Source organism: Hippocampus comes, unplaced genomic scaffold (genome assembly GCF_001891065.2).
Source record: "Hippocampus comes isolate QL1 unplaced genomic scaffold, H_comes_QL1_v1.1 scaffold71, whole genome shotgun sequence".
Lineage (NCBI taxonomy): Eukaryota > Metazoa > Chordata > Actinopteri > Syngnathiformes > Syngnathidae > Hippocampus > Hippocampus comes.
The window spans coordinates 1,155,391-1,176,876 of NW_017805932.1; the positions used below are offsets into that span (position 1 = coordinate 1,155,391).

Consider the following 21,486-nt stretch of genomic DNA (forward strand, 5'->3'; position numbering starts at 1 on the left):
TATGTTTAGTATTGTACTTGAAATTATGACATTTTCGTGACACCAAGTCTTCGGGGGTTGAAGGCATTTTTTTTTTCTTCATACGGTATGATATTTTCTGGTCACTTCATTTCATATTCCTCCTGCTTTTTCTCGTATCGTACTCCAAATCACGTGGCCTTCTATTTTTCCCCGCCTGTCTCCTGCGGACGAAAATCCAATATGAATTGGATGTCAGCCGACGTGACCGCATGTCGCGCAGACAGATTGGATGACGTCGAAGTTGTATACGCACTCGTCGACCTAAATAGCGCAACCATGTTTCATATGTTTAAAAGGAAAAGTCACGGGAGTTCAGGCCAAATTAACCCTTTCATGCTGCCTGTAACCTGATTACATGATAAGCTGTCCACTGTAGTGACCGCTGTCGCTGAAAGGGTGAAACAGTTTACGTTCATTGTCACTTCTATTGTAACTCTCTTAGCATGCTGCTCGAGTGAGTCGTGAAATACTCTCCAGCTGATCCAAAATGCTCTAGTCTGAGAACTGATCCCCGTGGTGCTCGTTTCACTGTATTGGCTCTCCGGTCGATTTAGAATTGAATTTATAAGCGGCTCGGATGGATGTGGATGGACGCTTGTTCCATTTGCCTTATTCAGTTGCGTAAATACGACGTCGAGTGGAGACCATCACCAAATCACAATATTATTGTTGGTGAAATACCTTCTCTACAATACCCGCACACACTGAAAAAAAGTTTTTTGTTGAATTTATGGGAAAAAAAAAAATGTGGTCATAGAGTTGCACGAAATAAAAACATTTGAATCCAGAAACATTTTTGACAGCAGACTATACATCAGGGGTCGGAAACATTTTTGACTAAGACAGCCATGAAAGCAAAATATTTGGAAATGTACTTCAGCAAAATGTCAGTATAATAAGCCTCTGAATGTATTATTTTAAATAATTTTGTGACAAAACTCACCATTAATGTGAATGGTTTTCCGTTCCTCAGGATGGTTAAGCAAAGCTAGCAAAATTATAGTCAGCTTGCCAGGTCCGTATGCGGAGCTGCTGCTGGCTAGCTTGCACTCTGCTTAATAGCTTGCGCGCGTCCTTTCTGCTGTCTCCCGCAGGGTATTTTGATGCGAACGTAGCATGGCGCGTGTCAAAGTGCCGCTTTACATTCGACCGTTTCATCGATGGTGTTTTGTCATTGCAAATTAGACATACCGCAGAACCTGTTTTTTCCACAAAGGTGAATCCTTCGGTTCATTCTTCCTGACGTGTACCATACACCTTTTTTTCTTTTTTCCCCGTCGTATTCATCGAAGGATTAGCTTTGAGCTAATGACCGTGCAGGCTGATTCAAAAGGGGGCGTTTACCTGCTTCCCCAGCAACGGCCGACGTAGGCCAGTATCATCCAATGAAAATTGCTCCTGCCACCAACTGCAGCCCTGAACAGGACTTGAGCAGTGAAAAATCGATGCATGGATGAAACAAGCGAGAATATTTTGTTTTATGTGCAAGTCGGATGCAATCATCAAAAGAGCCACATCTGGCTCACGAGTTATAGGTTACCGACCCCTGCTGTACATCTACAAAAAAAAAACATTTATCTGGATCCAGATGATTTTATTTCGTGCAACTGCTTGAGGAAAGAAAACTGAGTAAATTATCAATCACTCGATCCGCTTATCCTCAAGAAGGCATTGAGTAAAATCCTTTTTTTTTTAAGTGCAGATTGCGAACGTGTAGCTCAACATGCCAAGATTTGAAATCATGCTTTTTTTCGAAAACACCCCCAAGTGAGTCATTTCAAGAATGAGTGAAGCTTGGTAACTGTAACCATAAACTATATTACTTTTTAATACTGACAATTTCAATTTGACAGTTGAACATTTGTTTCTTTCAACTCCCCTGTGCCTATGGAATAACGCTCAATACTGCAAAAACGGCATACCAGTGACCAAATATAAGTGCAAAGACATTTGTGCAAAACCATTTTTAACCGAGTAACAGGATGTGCAATATTAGGATGTTTCCCGAAATATTCGTATGTCAAGTCAGAAACACAAATCTCCATCTGTACAAAATCAGACCTAACTCGAGAACTGGAATAAATTAAAAAAAAAAAAAAAACATTTGAATCTTTCTTTTCTTTCCCCCTCTGGTACATCAGGTTATTAATAATAATAAAATATTACAGCAATAATATATACTATATTATTCATTCATTCATTTTCCGAACCGCTCGATCCTCACTAGGGTCGCGGGGGGTGCCGGAGCCCATCCCAGCTGTCTTCGGTCAGTGGGCGGGGTACACCCTGAACCGGTTGCCAGCCAATCGCAGGGCACACAGAGACGAACAACCATACACGCTCACATTCACACCTAGGGACAATTCAGAGTGGTCAATCAGCCTACCATGCATGTTTTTGGAATGTGGGAGGAAACCGGAGTACACGGAGAAAACCCACGCAGGCCCGGGGAGAACATGCAAACTCCACACAGGGAGGCTGGAGCTGGAATTGAACCCGGTGCCTCTGCACTGCGAAGTCGACGTGCTAACCACTGGACTACCGGGCCGCCCTATACTATATTAAATAATGTGAATTAAGGGTTAGGTTCGGCAACAGGTGGACTTTTTTTTTCCTGAAACGTTATTGATATCAATGCCCGAGGTTTTGTAGGTCAAAAATTAAAAACAAAAATCAATCAAACCCTCACAAACCTAATACGGAAAAAAGTCAGGGAAAAAAGTATCCTTTTTTTTTTCCATCTGCTTAAAATACTTTCAGGTGATATGGACACAACCGGATTAAAGTTTGCTGTTGACCTGTGTTACTATTTAATTTTTTTTTTTTAACACAACCAGTGAGCATATGGACCAAAGCCCAAAACTATTTCTACCAGGGGCCAGATTCTGAAATAAAGTCCACTTTTGTCAGGTGAATTGTATCATTTAGCTGGAAACATGCCAAATGAAAAATATTGATGACTGTGATAATTTCTCATTCTCCACCCCACAAAACAAAAAAACAAAAAAAAAAAACATTGGACATTGTCTTTGGCAACGACTACCTGGACAAACTGTCGGCCCATCTGGGATAATGTTCTGTGGAGAGATGAAACCAAGATCTGTTTTTTTTTTTTTTGATTCGATCTTATATATAAATTCTAGAAGCTCTAAATGTCAAAAATAAGGACGCTTTGACGAAGACGGGAAATTAGCTCAAGGGCAGACTTACATAACATGATGCAATAATTGCAAACATTTTCTAAAATGTATTCTGAATATTAAATAACTCAGGCAAACTTTAAAAAACAAAATTAACATATTTTCCCCCCCATTAGAAACCGCAAGGCTTCTTCATTTCAAAAGCAAAATACAAGATCTGCTTAGTTTTGTTTCACGCAATTAGTCAAAACACTGACTTACTGGAAGCGCTCTTGAACCCTTTCATGCATCTTGTAACATGATCACATGACAAGCTGTCCAATGTAGTAACCGCTGTCCCTGAAAGGGTTAAAACTGTTTGGCACATCAGAGGTCAGTTAGTGCACTCCTCTTTCCTCACAACCGCTAATTTAAATACTGCAAATAATGACAGCTCAGCAACTTAAGAGAAGATCCATTGTTTGGGAATGTACAACAGACAGCTAAATAATAAATTTTTTTTTTTCTCTTTCCGGTCCATAAGAGCATAAAAAACAGTTTGCAAACGAGTTATCATTTCAATCAAGGTTCAATCGAAGCCAGTGAAGATTTTTGTGCCGAACAACTAGAACCGTCCTTCCGATTAACACCGTAAATGAAACCGCCTTGCTATGTACACGCGCCTTTCAATACAAACATAAGAAACGCGCAAGCCTTTTTGAATCCAAATGAAAGCAATGACACGAATGCTATTCCAGGATAAGAACAAATCATAACACGAATAAAACAGAAAGGCAGAAAGAGGTTCAAAAAGTACAAAATAAAAAGCTGTAACTGCTGTAATAAGTGCGTTCGGAGATTATTCAACAAAGAACGTGAAAATTGATCGACATGCGATTTCTCCGTTTTGTGTTTATAACAATCCATCTATCCATTTTTTAATGCGCTTATCCTCACGAAGGTCGCGGGTGTGTTGGAGCCCATCCCAGCCGTCACCAGGCAGTAGGCTGGGGACACCCTGAACTGGTTGCCAGCCAATCGCAGGGCACAACCATCCACAATCACACCTCAGGACAGTTTAAAGTTATTCCGTTAACCTGCCATGCATGTTTTTGGAATGTGGGAGGAAACCGGAGTACCCGGAAAAAAACCCACGCAGGCACGGGGAGAACATGCAAACTCCACACAGGAAGGACGGAGCCCGGATACGAACCACGGAAACTAACTCCGGACCTCTGCACTGTCAAGCTGACGTGCGAACCAGTCACCATAAATAAATCAATAAACGACGAGTACGACAGACGAATTAAATAAACATGTCCAAAATATTCAGCACCTTTCCTGGCTTTCTCCACACATTAGAGACTCACGCTTCTGTGGTGCTGCTTGACAAAGCTGTCCTGCTTCTCTTGACTACCCGTTTCGTTCTGCTGCCGCGCTTTGGCCCGCTGGGGTCTGAGAGCAACTTCTGCCTCTTTGCTGGGCCTGAGCGGAGTCTTGCGATTCCAGTCCCACTCCTCATCCAGCGCGCTCCTGCCATCGCTAAAGTCGCTCAAATGTTCTACCGAATCACATTTTTCCAGGTCAGAAGCGATGGTCTGGAGGCTGATGATGGACATACGGTCCGAACCGGTGTGAAACGCTTCCGCCTCCTCTCTCTTGCCCCAGCCATTCCGCCGGTGCTTCTCCACCCACAGCCGCGTTCTCTCACCATCTACCCAGGCACTTTCTGCCTTAGCCATTCCTACAAAGCTACCGATCGGAACCCTCACTGCAACTCCGGTCTCCGCCTCGGCACCAACTGGGGAGCTACGGCCACCACGCGTAGCTCGCCGGCCCCCGGTTGCGCAGACGTAGCCTCGCTGTGCATGGATCTGCTCACTTATCTGCTCCAGGTTCCGCAGAGCCACCGAATAACGCGTTTTGACTTTTGCGACTTGCTCCTCCAGTTGTACTACTTTGGCCTTGTGTTCCTGAAAGACAAAAATCAGGGAAGATGAATAGGAAACGGAAACCAAAGGAGAATTCACTCGCTCATGTATTCAATTTTATTAAGACGTGGTACACAAACGTAACATTAAAACACATATTTTGAACATTGACACGCAGCATTTTAAGCAGGCTGCTTATGCCCAAGTTGAGAAAAACAAAGTGGGGGAAGCTATTTTTAAACTCCCAGACACCAGGGATTCTGGGGCATGCGGCAGGTCAATGAAAGGACAAATAGTGAAAAAACAAACAAAAAAATAATAATAATAATCACACACCAGACTTCACCAGATTAAAAATGTTATTTCAAGCCTAATGAACAAATGGGTGGGTGTGTATATGACACTAGCATCCACTTGCTGGCTAATCACTGAAAATGAAACTAATCAGACTAATCAGCACATCAATCACTTCACATTCCAGTCCGACCCACGCGTTGACCTACAGTCCAACAGTGAATCACTTTTCGATCACGTCCAAATGTAGACAGATGTGAGTGTGCGCCCGCGCATCTGTTGTGCGTGAACAATGAGTGAGTTATTTGCTTTTTTATCGTGGCTAACCACCACCATCCCGAAGATTCTAAATTGGGCTGACATCACAACTGTGGGATTGGTCAACGCTCGTAAAAAAAAAAAAAAAGATTTGCAGTGGAAACACGGGCAATATCATTGTGTACCGTGGCGAGTAGGAGTGACACGTACTTGGAAGAAACACGGCTCAAGCAGCTAAGCACGACAAGGAAAAGTTCCAGTCTACTTGTTCTCCAACTTAAAATGAATCACTTTCGGTGGAATACCTTAACTTCCACTTTTAATCGCTCTGGGCCACACAAGTCGACGAGTATAAGCAATGCGCGGATTGATGACCATTATCATTTCAGGCCGAATAAAAAAGCTTGAGGTTAAGAGCATAAGCAAGGATAAAAAAAAAAAAAAAATGCAATATTGTGCAAAACTGTTCCCAAAGTCTCCACTAAATTTGTTGGAAATGGAAAAACCTGGGTTGTGTTTCTGCAGTCTTGATAGAAGAGAAAAAAAACCCCAAAAAAACTAAAGCATTCAATTTTCTCCAAAGCCGACAGTGCGCCTTATAGTCCGATGTGCCTTATATATGGATCAATATTCTGATTTCTTGGACGTAGTATTTTAAATGTTCTGTAAAGCACTTTGTTACAGCAGCAGCGGTTGTGAAAGCGATAAATAAATACAGCCGTATTGTATTGTATTCCCTTTAGCATAGCTCCATCTAGTGGATGCAAAAAGCAACCCCAGCCACTATTGTAGCTTCTATTCTATGCGCCTTATAATCCGGTGTGCTCTATATATAAAAACAATTTTAAAATAGGCCATTCACTGATGGTTCGCCTTGTACTCCGAAGTGCCTTTTAATGCGGAAAATACAGTAATCATCGGAATTGTCCTCGAGTAATAATTATTACAGGGATATAATTCAACATCCTACTTGAAGTGAGATTTATTTATTTATTCATTTATTTAGCCGTTGATTTACTCTACTTTTATTTTTAAGGATGCCAAAGTCAAGCAAGTATGTCACCGTTCATATCTGTAACTTACAACTAGGGGCAAAATCGATAAAATGTTTCAATTTGCAGCTACAGAGACAGCCGTTAAATTTTCAGGACACTTACAGCCTCCCAAGTGCTTCTTCACACGTTGCAATTTTGAGCATGCGGGTAATTAGATGCATGGTGACGTCAGCGCAACACGACAACTGGTTCAAAACGGTGTGGGCAGCGAGTCTTGGGAAACTTCATATTCTCTTGAACATTATCGACATTCTGCCTCTGTTAAACCTCTGATAAGAATATTGGAAGCATGCAAATTTGTGGGTCCATCCATGGTCCGCAATCGGTCCCTAACACAAATGGCAGCAAGCCAGGAAAAAGTCATGAAAAGCTGGTTTGGACATCGATGTAAAAGCAGCTGTAGTGAGCAGAGTGACATGGTTCGAGGTTTGAGGTGGTGGAGTGTGGAAGACCCAAGTGCAGTGAAACATACAAAAGAAGCACAAAGAAACACATTTTTCACCAAAATGAGGAAACGTGAGACACATCGCCTGAGGAATCTGATTGGTGGACACAAGGGACAACCAGAACAGGTGAACGGGTAAGGCAGGACATGAACATGAGACACAGGAAAACAAGACATTATATGAAATGAAACGAAATATAACCTGAAAAAAATTGTAAGAATTAAAAAAGAAAATCTGATCTGGAAATGCTTCAGGTACATACCTCGAGTATGTGGTTGAACTGAGCCTTCAGTTCAAAGTAGGGTTTGGACTTGAGTATGACCTTCTTCAGTGATTTTTGGAGCGTTTGGACTTTAGCCTCAGCGTCCTGACATAGCTGGGTGACCCGCTGGTGCTCATGCTCACTGCGAAAGCGCTCTTCCTCAGCCTCATTCACCTAATAAGCAAAAGGTTCACGTTTCTCTCTCATGATCACATAGACTTTCGGTTTTTGGTTGAATGTGCTTGATTTTGTCAAGTGGTTACATGATATTTCATATTTCCCATGAGATGTTCATTTGATATTTCCAACGATTTATTGGAACAGACCTGGGTCTAATCTGGGCTAACTATACAACGTGATTTTTCAATGTACACTTTAAGAAAAGGATATTTGGGTCCAAAGGTGGGAATTTGGGGTGGAACATACTTTAAGCCAAACAGGGTCAACATTGTACAAAATTACAGGCTAAAATACACTAGCGACATATTTGATACTAACTGTACTGTATCCCAAATGTGTTGAATTTGTCAAAATAAAGCACAGTACCGTAATTTCTGGACTATAGACCGCACCTGATTATAAGCCGCACCACTACATTTTTAAAGGAAAAAAATATTTTGTACACACATAAGCCGCACCTGTGTATAAGCCGCAGGTGCCCATATTGTAACATGAGATATTTACAAAGAAAGACGGTACACAGGCGGCCGTTAGAAAAGTCTTTATATAAGCCGCTTCATGAAATAAGCCGCAGAGTTGAAAGCGTGTGACAAAAGTCGCGGCTTATAGTCCGGAAATTACGGTATTTTCCGCACTATAAGGCACTTCGGAGAAAAAGGCGCATCTTCAATGAAGGGCCTATTTTAAAACAGTTTTCAAATATAGGGAGCACCATATTATAAGGCACATAGAAACGACAATAGTGGCTGCAGTTGCATTATGCATCCACTAGGTTGAGTTACACTAAAGGAATACATGACAACACAGCTTTATTTATGTAGAGCCTTCACAACCGCTGCAGCTGTAACAAAGCGCTTCACCGAAAATACGGTAAATAACATGACAAAGGCTGGAGCGACAGCCAAACCTGTCAGCAAGGTCATAGATTTGCATTTTGCAAGCGCCAAGGCAGGCAAAATTCTTTTGGACTCAACGGACACGACCACATCACAGGTCCTTCCCTCTGGTTAGTGCAACCAAACAATACACGCTAAACCCAGCAGGCATTCCGATAGCATCTTTCTGATTTGTTTCAGACGTTAATGGCAACATTAACATCTGAAGCAAATCATTTTCTGGTGACAGTTTGCCAACGTTGCACATTTCCGTAGTGCCATCACGATTGTTTGTATTCATCATTGCAGCTCTGTCGCTCTGCATCATTTCCATGACTATTGTTGATCAATATTGCCGCACTATTAGACATTTTAATGTAGTGTTTCTTAATGACCGTCTGCATCATTCGCTCAGATGTTGATTATCAGTATTAGCGCAATTGATATTATCATTCCCACATTTGCTGTTGAATCGGGAATTATCACGCTACTGAACGTTTTGCTTCGTGATGATCTGTACTTTTGCGTTTATGTCCTAAATGTTTCCGGATTGGGCTATTTTGGAAGCTGTGACTTTTCGAATCGGCAACCAGTCCGTGCTTAGTCATAGTACGGCTAATTCACAAAGACAACCAAACAGAAGGGCTGGACAGGCCAAACATGTTTGCAGATTTTTTTCGGGGAACCTCTCCTTGATTATTAGGGATGGTCGGGTCCGATCCAGGCCAAACTGACTGGATTGCTACTGGATTGTTTTTATTCAAACCAGTCCGATCCAATCCATAAACCCAAACGATATCGTCTATCTTCAACTGAATGATCTTACGATCATTAATTTTATGTTAATTCAGAAAACAAATTATTGCAGCTTTGCAAAATCACCGATGTATAATTTGATTTTTCAAAAAATCATTGATACATTGGAATTATTTTTGCACTAAAGTTGCACTTTAATTTTATTTCAAACATTTGAATGGTGCAGCTGGGTCAGCAATCTTTAACTCATTCAGTACAAGCCAATTCTGGACCAAGTCTGAGAAGACATTTAAAAACGTCTTTGGGAGTGAATGAGTTAAAATGTTGTGATATCATATGTGAGCTTTAAGAATTAATAACACCACAGCAGCCACACATAACTTCAGGGTATGTTCCTTCTTTCTTTAGCAGACCATAACAGTTGTTGTATAGTGATTTTTTTTTTTTTTACGTCAATATCAAGCATATTCCATCCGTGTATTATTAACAACTTTTTGAGTGACAAAAAGAATCGGATCGGTATAGGATCTGTGTCGGCCGATCCTCGAGGCTGCAGTCTTCGTATTGGAATAAAGGCATAGTATCGGATATGAAAAAGTGGTATCGAGCCACCCCGATCGGTTACCGGTAATTGTCGAAAAAAAGTTTTTGAAGTCATAGTTTTTGATATCTCGGTGCCAATGAATTCTGTCTAAGTGAGTTAAGGAGCTTCATTTAGACAAAGGGACTGCTTCATCTGCCATTTTGTGGGATTGTTAGTAAATGATAAACCTTTTTAGAGAGTGACAGTTGCAGTACTCATAGAAGTTTGCTCGCTCCCGATACCCGTGAATATCAGGTGAACCCTGTATTTTGTTTTGCTATCAATCAACCGTGAATGTGTGACGTGTACGGCTAAGATCTTTTTTTTTTAATGTATTTATTGATTTCGCTCATACAGCAGCCAAAATAATGAATAAGTACATCGGTAAAAGGAAAAGATGTATGGCCAATGATTGCGCAAAGGCTCTCGTTGATTTTCCATCTGCTGCTCACTGCGGTTTTAATGTTGGTTACACCTCAACGGGAAAACGTCGTCTTTACAAGCAAACCTAAAATGACGAAACGGAGTGTACACACTGAGTGTGAACAGCACTGGATAAATGTTCAAGAATTCAGTGTACGATTATTTTATGATCCTAATAATGTGCGGTTTTGATTGCAGGAAATGACGGGGACACTGACAGTCGTCCAGGTTTTATTTGGCATCGCACGCATACTATTAAGCCTCGTCTTAATTTGGCTCATCTGACGTTAAATGACCATAACTTTCGATTTGCAATATGGTGTTCATGCTCACTGCCGAAAAGCAGCCACACATGCAAAGTGTTCCTGCTGTCGGGCAGGTGTCAGCTGCAGCAGGGTGTCTGTATTTGTTCTGTCTCTCCGGTAAATGCCAGGGTGTGATGTGAATGCAATGCAGTTCAAATCCCTTTCTCTGACAAATCGAGACTAATACATCAAAACTACAATTTAGATGTACATTTTTCAGATCGTTTGTTTGTTTTTTCTGTTGCTACTTGAGTCTGTGAAAAACAGAAAGGTAAATGAAAAAAATGGTAAGATCGGGAAACTAAGGAACGCCACTACAGTACAGGAGGAGAAATTGAGAGAATGCAAAGTGAGGAATTCAGATTCCGCTCACACAATCTATACGGGTAATCCATACCGTGTGTACAGAAATGGCCAGCTCCACGATCACAACTGAAAACAAAGGTCAACCCTTGCAAATGAACCCCCCCCCCCCACCGCGCCCCCAAATGAAGAGATCACGCAATACTAAACTCATTCAGTACCAGCCAATTCTAGACCAAGTCTGAAAAGACGTTTAAAAACGTCTTTGGGAGTGAATGAGTTAAACGAGTCAACTTTATTCAGGAAGATTAAGAGCTCGGTTTGAAGAAAATTGATATTCTTCTTTAAAAACCCTTGTGCTGCAATTTCTACGATGTTTGTAACACATTGGTTACCCCATATGTTAAAATTTCTACAATTTTTGTAGATTTTTGCGTATTGTCATCTTTAAATCAAAGACACAGCATAAAAAGTGTGTGATATGAAATATTCCAATTCATGTTTTATTTATATAGATTTATATTTATGTTTTGGTCATAGCACAATACCGCTTTTATTGTCCATAGAGGGCAAAAATACAAAGAAAAAAATAAGAACTATATGTGTATGTATAGCACTGATGCCACTGAATATGTCGAGTGGTTGAAAGTGAAATAAATATTCAGGAATAATACTTTTACAATTTTTGTAAAATTGTATGTTGCGTTATATAAACTTATTTAGATTGACTGGTTAAAGGAGACGGTTGTACGCGCGAGAGACACGGCTATTGCGATATCAGGCAGCAGCTGAAGGCCGAGAACAATGTGGTGTTGGTCTAATCCAGGGGTGGCCAACCAGTCAGAGACAAAGAGCCATTTTTTTTTTTTTACTTTGTTACTGCAAAGAGTCACATCATGCACATGTGCACACAGAAGCATCACCGACTCCCTTACTCACGCGCACACACACGCACACCCCTCTGCTCAGCCACATTTATTGTAAATGTCACACACCAACATGATGATGACAGAAATGGACTCCAACAGTACTAAGACCACAGGCCAGTCATTTTCAACAATGAATATTGTGTGCAGTGTCTCACACACACAAACTCTCAGTTCACCCAAGTCCACAAACAAAAATATAAGAACGTTTTTCTCTTACTATGCATGTTGCTTAGCGCCTTAGTGCAGGGACTTTTGGCATTCCTTCTCTTGAACGATGCTCTTCGAATTTGGCTTGCATTCCGTTGTTGCCACTCGAAGCAGGCACTGTCTGCAGTGGTTACTTACCACTTGGGTCAGCCTGCCACATAGCGCAAACTTTTTTGCCCGAAGATCGACTTTTGAAGCGACCAACCTCCCACGATCGACCCGATTGCTCATGTGCAAGCGTATACACGCGCACGCATGCATGCACGCGGGCGCCCAACCATGCATGCACTCACGTGCATATGCACGCACGCACGCCATGATGAGCAACAGCCGGAACGGCCCCAACATGAACGAAACCGAAACACACAAACACACAAAGATCCCCCCCCCCCAGATCCTTACCCCCCCCCCGCGGTTGACTTGGGAGCAGTCCGCTGGCTCCCGGTCGATTGCGATCGACATATTGGGCACCCGTGCCTTAAAATCAGAGGTAATTCGCTGACTAGCTTTGCGCCGTTGTTTGCGCATGAGCGGTGATTCAGTTGTCATCTGACTGGTTGCCCTGTATGTCAATCAAGTAACGGGATTGATGATAGGCTAACGAAGAAAATTCGGTGTATGCGCCGTTGTTTGAATGGCAGCGCCACCGCCGAGGTGTTTTCGACACCTGTCGTGTGAAAGCCCGGGGGAGCCGCATTGAACCAGTCAAAGAGCTGCAAGCGGCATACGAGCCGCGGTTTGGCCACGCCTGGTCTAATCTTTGCAGCCAGAAACTATTCTTTACTATGGGCAAAATAGCAACAGAATTTTGTAGTGTGTAATCCAAAAGCTATTTGTCCATTTTTCTAGAACAGGGGTGTCAAATTCATTTTTGTCGCGGGCCATATTTCTGTTACCGTTTCCCTTTGAGGGCCATTATGACTGGAAGCATATAAAGAAGAAGGGTTTATTCAACTATTTTTTAAGTTACTCTCATGAGGGGTTTGGTAACAAGAAAATGTTGACACTACAGTATCTCTCTTATTTAGTACATATAAGAATTTTAAATTTTTGGAAGAGATTTTCATCATCATGGAAGTTGACATGTTTGATTGGCTTTGGCGGGCCAAAGAAGATTATGTGGCGGACCAGATCTGGCCCCTGGGCCTTGAGTTTGACACCTGTGATCTAGAACATAATTTGCGAGGTCAGATAGAATTTGGACTTGCATTCTGTACAGGTTTCATTCACCCCAAAGGTGTCGAAGAGGTTAACCCTTTCAGGGACAGCGTTTACGACAGTGGACTGTTTACCAAGTTACACATTATCATTATTAGTGCATGAAAGGGTTAAAAGACATACTGAACATGACAGGTGTCAAACTCAAGGCCTTGGCGCCAGATGTGAGTGAGAGTGATCTTTTTTTAAATACCTTTTTTTCATTCATTTTCCCTTCCGCACAGGGAGGCCGGGGCCGGAATTGAACCCGGCACCTCTGCACTGTGAGGTTGACGCGCTAACCACTGGGCCAACAGGCCGCCCTTTTTTAATACCTAAAAGATCTCAATCGAAGTACTGGGGGGGAAAAAAAACATTGTTTTTAACCTGGATTTAAAAGCATTTAGACTTGGGTCTGGCTTCACTTCTGTTGGCAACTTATTTCATTTGCGCGCAGCATAACAGCTAAATGCTGCTTCATCATGTTCGCAGCTAACATGTTGCTGACTCCTGTTATGGAGTGCATGTTGATAAAGGTCTGTAACATACTGTACAGTGGGGTTTTTTTTATATATATGATATAGAACCTTCAGCATCCCTAATCAAAAGATTACGGTGAATGTATGTGTAATTGGGATGTAAATATGAAGATAAATGAATGAATGACGGTGTTTTTCACTCAGTGTCAGGGTCGGCATACCTTCGCAGTAGCGTGGTTGAGCATCTCCTGCCAGGTTGGATCCATGGTGTTCCTGTCAGCCAGCAGGCCTTGTTCCGCCACATACACCATCTCTCTGGCGGCAGTGTGCATGGACACAGCCCTCTCGTACCTTAGAGCAGCTTTCTGGGTTTCCTGTTGTGCCTGGAACGGAGAGAAAAAAAAAAAAAAAAAGAGTTTAGTCATTTTTTTATGATCGGCATATTTCTTAAACAAGGTAAGTGGTTGTGCAGAGCAAAAACAATGCGGTGGGGGAGAAAAAAAAGATTACAAGTCACACCTAATATTGCATCTTTTAACCCTTTCAGGGACAGCAGGTACGACTGTAGACAGCTTATTATGTGATCAGGTTATGTGGTGCATGATAGGGTTAAATACACACAATGACCAAATTTAAGATTTAAGATGGGTGAGACATCACCCATTATGTATGTTTGGGATCCAATCGGCATCAGGTCGATTTTGTGCAACTAAGCATGCACTGTATTTCCCAAACACAAGACGACAAACAAAGAATAGTCCTCTCTCTCCAATTTAGTTGAAGAACAAATCTGACACTTTCAACGTGTGTCCAAATCTTTGAACTGGGGTGTTTCATTAGCATAAGGAATAAGTACAATAAGAAAATCTGATCTACAGTATGGCATGGATGTTGAAACCGTCGGCTAGATGCGAGTTTTTCTCTTCACAAAAAAAAAAAAAGACCCTTGTCTGATAAAAAAAGAAACCTTAAACCTATTTCAACTAATTAGAAGATATGAACGTTGTAGCGCTACCCAACAAAATGTTTTTCTCCAATCTAAAAATCCTCAGCGACACCATCAGCGCCTCCAACATTGCGGTTTTGCATCTTTCTCAGGAGGTTCCGATCCCTATTTTAACCGCGAATACTGAGGGATTACTATACAGAGTGGCACCTCTACTTATGAAATTAATATGTCCTGGAAGAAGTTTCTTAACTCGAAAATGTTGTCAGTAGAGATGCGTTTTCCATGTAAATGCCCTAATCCGTTCGAAGCCCCCCCCCCCACCAAAATTCAGACATAAATGTTCTCTAAAGCATCAAAATACGTCACAAATACATTCCAATCAGTGTGACGACAATAGAGGTGCAGCGATAATCAATGACAGAAAGTCGAACTCCGGAGCCAAGAGTGCCTCTGTCTCAACGAGAAAAAGTGCTTTTCAGAGGACAAAAATGAACATAGTTTGGGAAAGAAGACAGTTCGATGAGACAGACCATAAAGGTTGAAAAAAAAACATCTCTAACAGAGGAGGAGGCTTACGACACCATCTATTGATTACATAAAGTGCTGTCCTTTCATCGCTTCCAAAGAGACTCAATAATTTAGGTTCTAACAAAAAATAAAATAAATAGCACAGACGAATTTCGGCTTTGTGGTACTTTGAGCGACCTTGTTCCAACTGAATGGAACATGAAAGGGGGAGTTTTCTGTTGTGTATTTTAACCCCTTCATGCACCAATAGTGATAAACTGTAACCTGATAACAAGATAAGCTGTCTACTCTAGTGACCGCTGTCCCTCAAAGGGTTAATAAAAACCTGAGTCGATCTGTATTCCACCCCCCTCCCCCCTGAAATGGCTTTCATTTGTGACTGAATGTGAAGCTAGCTCCTCGAAGCGGGGGTGAAGCACGTTCGTTTTACTTCGACAAAGTTGCTCTCAGTGAAACTGAGTCACGACCATTTTTTACATATTGTTGTTATTGCAAGGGGAATTTCTGAGGTTCTATTTTTATATTTTAGCTTCAAACAGTCTCGTTCAATGTCATTTGTTATTTTGTGCCCCGCCACTGCTATGCTCTTAAAGATTTTATTTGTTTACTAGGTTTTCACCACTGCTGCGCTTGACTTACAGCCATATAAAAAAGGTCTCATGTTGGGATACTTGTATTAAAAGAAAAAAAAAAGAAACAACAACAACAAAAAGTAGCTCAGTCAATGCCAGCCATTTTCAGACCCTCCTTCACATGGACGTAACCCGTGTGTTGAAAATGTTGCCAGAAAAGTGAAATACAGGGTCAGGCAAAATGATCTGACACATTTGTAGGTTAAATAAAAGGCAAATAAAGTCAAGAAACAAAAAAGGGTTTTTATTTTCGAAAAGTACATAAAATGCCCTTTTTTTTCATATAATGCCATTTCGCTTTGTTTCTTTGTAATGGCATTGTTTTTCGTTTCTTTTTCAGTTGCTGCCGTGAACGAATCTGTAACTGCAACACAACGGGCGTTCCGTTTGCACGTCAGTCTTGGCAGACATGATCTCGTACCAGCTCGAAACACGATCTTGTTATGGGTGACCAACTTCAGAGCTACTGGATCTGCATTGAAACGAAAATCAACCGGCCGACCTCGCACCGCCAGAACTCCGCTTCATTTTAAAAACATAACGAAAGAGAACGGCGTTATATGTACTTTTGGAAAATAAAAACACTTTTTTTTTTGTTTCTTTACTTTATTTGCCTTTTATTTAATCTACAAATGTGTCAGATCATTTTGCCTGACCATGTATGACAATAACGAAGTGCATTTTTCTGCTCGGATGCGTTTTCCAAGCTAAACTAATGAATAACCGTATTTTCCGCACTAAAAGGCGCACTGGATTATGAGGCGCACCTTCAATGAATGGCCTATTTTGTCATTTTTTTTTCATTTATTGGACACACTGGATTATAAGGCACAATCTACAATGCATCCACTAGATAGAGCTACGCTACTTCGGTTCGACTCGAGAGGCGTTCATGACCGCCTCCGAAAAACGTAAATTTACGATTACTTCAATGAAACTACGAAAATTTAAAAGAATGCATCAAAACAGAAAATCAAGTGAGGAAATCACAAAATAAATTCGATAGCGCCCCTACAGAATTTATTTTGGCATTTCCTTGAGCATAGCTCCAACAGAACGATCAGATGCCAGTAAAATGTGGGAGACTGGACTGTCTCTGAAGTGTTTATTTATTCCTTTGTTGTGTACTGTATTCACAAACGAGGAAATCACAAAATAAATTATGTAGGGGGGGGGCTATAGAATTTATTTTGTGATTTCCTCACTTGATTTTCTGTTTTGCTGCATTATTTTCAATTTTCGTAGTTTTATTGAAGTAATCGTTAATTTACGTTTTTCCGAGGCGGTCATGAACGCCTCTCAAGTCGAGCAAAACAAAGAACTCAAACACGTGTTCGTTCACTATTGTCAACTAATATCCGAATTAATTTTAGGCAATTTTTGCTCAATTTTCATGAAAATTTGAAAATCCAGAATTCCGGGAAAATCCGAAGGACTTTCATCCCTGATTGAACATAAGTTCCACACACCTCTTTGGCCAGTCTGCGGGCTTCATAGTAAGGCCTGGCTTTCTCAATACAGGAACCGAGTTGGGAGCCCTGAGCATTCAGCTTCCTGGCAGAATCGGTGAGAATTTTCCTGTAGCTGGACCTGGCATCCTGAAGAAAGTATACAGGTGAAAATACATCTTAAACAGCTTAAAAACAGGATATGACACTGTAAAAATTGAGCGACGTTGTCAGTGGGACGTGAAAGCTGGTGGATGTACAGTACTGTATTTGCAGTGCTCGATAAACAAACGTTCTCACATCCAAACTAAGCTCCAGTTTGTTGATCTCCTCGCTGGCCTGGTTGAGCTGCTCGAGTTCCTCCTGGTAAACACAGGAAAAGCCACACGTATGAAAATCATCGATATAATTATCGACATCGTCAGTTGTACCCAAAATAGTAACAGTGCAGCCTAGACTAAATGGACCCAGAACCAAGGGACAGAAAACGTGTCCTTTCAAAGTCTGTAAGTTCCAGAAGGGCCGCGATTCAAAACAATGTATGGACAGACGTGGCGGCCGCGTTAGCAGAAGAGAGTCCCTTCAAATATAATGGAGCGTAGTTGTTAGCTTAGCATCTTTAGCGTGTGTTGATTTTATTGAAGGGAATAGTATACACCTCCCTCGCAAACAGATTCATGCCATTCATCTCCTTCCGAGCAAGTACGAGCTAAGTTTGAATAAACTTTGAAACTTTTCACACAGCAAGTAAATATCCTTTTTTGTGATTTTTCTTTTTTTTCCCCGCTGTTTCACCCACCCCTGTTTTCCAACTTCATAGTGTCACGGTGAACAGTTAAACCGGTCTTATTTTTCACTTCAATTTATTTGAAGAAAGTCAAAAATTCATGGAGGTGAGTTTTATTTTGCACTTTGCTTCATTTATTACAAATGAATCCGAAATCAGAGTGACTTGTTTGTGTTGTGTTTTGAACTTGAATTCCCTATTGGAGAGTGACTCTTTCTGCCTTGTGTCAGAAATAAACGGAGGGTCTTTGCCATTGGTTTAATAGAATTTTTTGGTCTCAAAATACTAGTGTATCGGTTACTTGGTATCGGTATCAGTGAGCATTCAAGAGTTGAGTACTCATAACTGGTATTTCAAATGTATTAAATTCTGCGGTGAGAGAAACAACAAACCTTCTGCGAATGGATTTGATATCCTGGAAGAGCTGCGTGACTGAGCTGCAGAAACTTCTCTGACTGCAGATACAGCCTCATGCTAGCACGAACAATGCAAGCTTCTTTTTCGGTCATTGCCGGTCGACAGCGAACGGTCATTTCTGTGTGACCGAATATAGAACGGAAGGACACAAAAGGTGCCTTTTCTCAACAATGCTGGCCTTCTTCTTGACACAACCAGCTACATGACCAGAAGAAAGACCACATTGTTATCCTTCATTGTTGCTTATTTTTGTCTTGTCACCTCTCATCAAAGTACCTGAAATCCAGAACATGGTTCCCAATTATCCCATGGTGACCTACATTGGAGTATGTTGTGATTTAGGGAATGTCTGTTTTGTCATTATATCACAATCAGTACCAGTAATATCTATTTTGCACTAGTGGTATGGATGCGACTGACTCTTAGAACTGGACGATATATATTGTGAAGACGATAGAAAGCATCGTTCCTCACAAGGGGAACCGAGGAGGCAATTTAATAAGTGTCCAGAGAGAAGATTATACAAAATAATGCTACACACACAGCTCAACAGCAAAGGATTATGATTGTTATGGCATCCTGTATGTCAGCCAGGAGGAGTGCCTAAGAGATTCAAAGTATATGAATATTGTGGATAAACAATTCAAAAAAAATGGATGGATACAGCAGAGTACATTGAATACATATAAGATGAGTAATGTGATTTGTTTTCACAAGATACTTGTGAGTTTTGATTTTGATTTTTGAGATTCTGCACAATAAATCCAAATTAGAAGAGCTCATCTTTTTTATTTACTTATTTTTAATTTTGGATCAATTTCTGTCAGAAACAACATGTTTTTTTTTATTCCTCCAATTTGTGCAAAAACTATGTAGGCTACTGTAGTTCTGTTTACATTTGATAGTTTTTTGTAGCGGCACTACTGTATTTCTCATTTGACACAGATTTGTTGTATCAAAACAGTGAAAAAAATGGTAAGCAGCCATAGTATGTTGTATAATTGGTTTTCATAAAATAACTGAAAATATATCATGGCATATCGTTATCGTGATATAAAATGGCCTAAATCATGCGAGAATTTTTTTTTTTCCATATCGCACAGCCCTACCCTTGATCACAGGGCCTGCGGGCACCAGGTAGCCTCCAATAACATTATCAGTAGCCAATTCTAAAAATAGCCCACCAGTGTGATTGAACAGTGTGATTTTCTATGAATAGCAGAATTAAAAATAACCCTTTCAGGGACAGCGGTTACTACAGTGGACAGTTTATCATGTTATCAGGTTACAGGGTGCACGAAAGGGTTAAAGAGATGCATCTTGATATTGTTTAAATATTGAGAGAAATCATGAACATGATCAGTGTCGTCATATACTGTAAATGAATATTCTTCATTATTCATGGTAGAATATAACAACATTAATACAGTTTATTAGAGAGCATTTATGTTTCACACGTGTGTATCTTGTGCCCTTTAATAAGCATCTCAAGTTCCAAATGGTTGCTGACCCCTGCTTTGTCCTCTCTTTCCTTAAATTTCCAAATATTATTCTTCTCCTTTTTAAAAATTCAGTTTCTCAATCAGAAGTCACCAAAAAAATACATGTTTTAATTGTGAGTAGGCGCAGTTGTATACCTTCCTTTCCAAATGTATTGGAACAGTGAAGCCACAATTTTCTTTTTTTTCTGAAATGAGCAGAATCAAGTCAGTTCAACTGACATTTGGAATGTAAAAAATGCCAACTTTAGCTTTTTGTAATAAATTAGCAACGTGGGATAATATGAAAATAAAATTGGGGGATTTGACAGGTTGTTTTAAGAACCGGCTTCGTTTAGCATCTTACCTGAATTCTTGGGTCCAGCTCCTCCTCATGTTTGCCAGCATCCTCTTCGTCTCCGCTTTTCAGCTGATACTCAGTTTCCTCGCCACCCCCACGCTCAGATTTCACATCGTTACATTTGACTGCTTCGTCTCCCCCTTTTCGCCTCAACACCACTGTGCTCACGTCTACGCCTTTAGCTTCTTCCCCCGGCGTCTCCTCCCTCAAGTCGGGCCGTTTGGAGCACCCCGCGTCGGCCGGACTTTTACGCGAGGTTTCGGGCTCCATTTGCGGCCTGTCGCTAGCTTTCCGTTCGCACCGTGTTAAACTCGCCACGAAACGAGGCGTGTTGTGCGTGTCCTACATCGGTTTTTTGGGGGAGGGAAGAAACTTTGTATTCATCCATTACAACGTCGCGTTGAGGCTTCCATGCTAGACTTCTCCGTCGAGCTAACGCTAGCTAAACGCGCTCCATCCAATAAAGCTGCGCGTGTGACGGTGTACCCAGGATGGTTTCGCACATGACACCCCACAAACTTCCTCGTTTTGGTATCACCTTGTCAACTAATTCAGTCACATTGCACATACGTGTATCTCCCAGTGTTCACTATCATTCTGTTTTTGGGGGGGATGTGACTTGACATATTTTATCAAGTAAACAATGACAAAATATGAATCGAAATTAATCGACATGAATAGGTATAGAGGAGATGGTCTAGTGCAGGGGTCTCCAACGTGGTGCCCGCGGGCACAAGGTAGCCCGTGAGGACCACACCAATAGCCCGGATTGTGATTTGCTAGTAGAAATTATGATTTAAAAATGCAAACACTGGCAGTATTGTGAGACATCTTTAAGATGATCAGAGCCTGAAAATTAAAATCTGTATGAAAAATAACACATTCCAATTTTATTAAATGTAATTTGTACAAATGTTATTTCAGACGTGTATCAATTTGGTAGCCCTTCACACAATCAGTACACATGAACTAGCTCTCACTCTCAAAAAGGTTTGGTGACCCCTGGTCTAGTGTAAGGGATCATTTCTGGAAGAGTGGTAGCAATATTACAGATTCAGTATTCACTTAACCACTAATACTGTTTACATCTCACTTGGCAAGTTACAAATGCAGCAATCTTAAGTTCAGACCTGGTGAAAACTTGATTCTGCTCATGTGATCAAATATTTTCACAGTGGCACAAATGTTTGGTTAGAATGAGAGAATGAAATTGCTTGCAGGTTCTAGAAATCTGATCCTTTTTACCGTCAATGTGATTATAAT

At 41.0% G+C, this 21,486-nt stretch overlaps 1 protein-coding gene across 1 annotated transcript; it reads right to left on the reverse strand.

Moving 5' to 3' along the window:
• Positions 1-4,412: 4,412 nt before the first annotated feature.
• On the reverse strand, positions 4,413-20,964 carry sh3bp5lb (SH3-binding domain protein 5-like, b). The gene is made up of 6 exons (XM_019890319.1): positions 20,230-20,964; positions 17,481-17,543; positions 17,202-17,330; positions 13,845-14,006; positions 7,387-7,560; positions 4,413-5,113 (listed from the first exon to the last, which is right to left on the reverse strand). The coding sequence occupies exons 1-6, from the start codon at positions 20,491-20,493 to the stop codon at positions 4,499-4,501; spliced, it is 1,407 nt and encodes a 468-aa protein (XP_019745878.1). The 5' UTR covers positions 20,494-20,964; the 3' UTR covers positions 4,413-4,498.
• Positions 20,965-21,486: the final 522 nt, after the last annotated feature.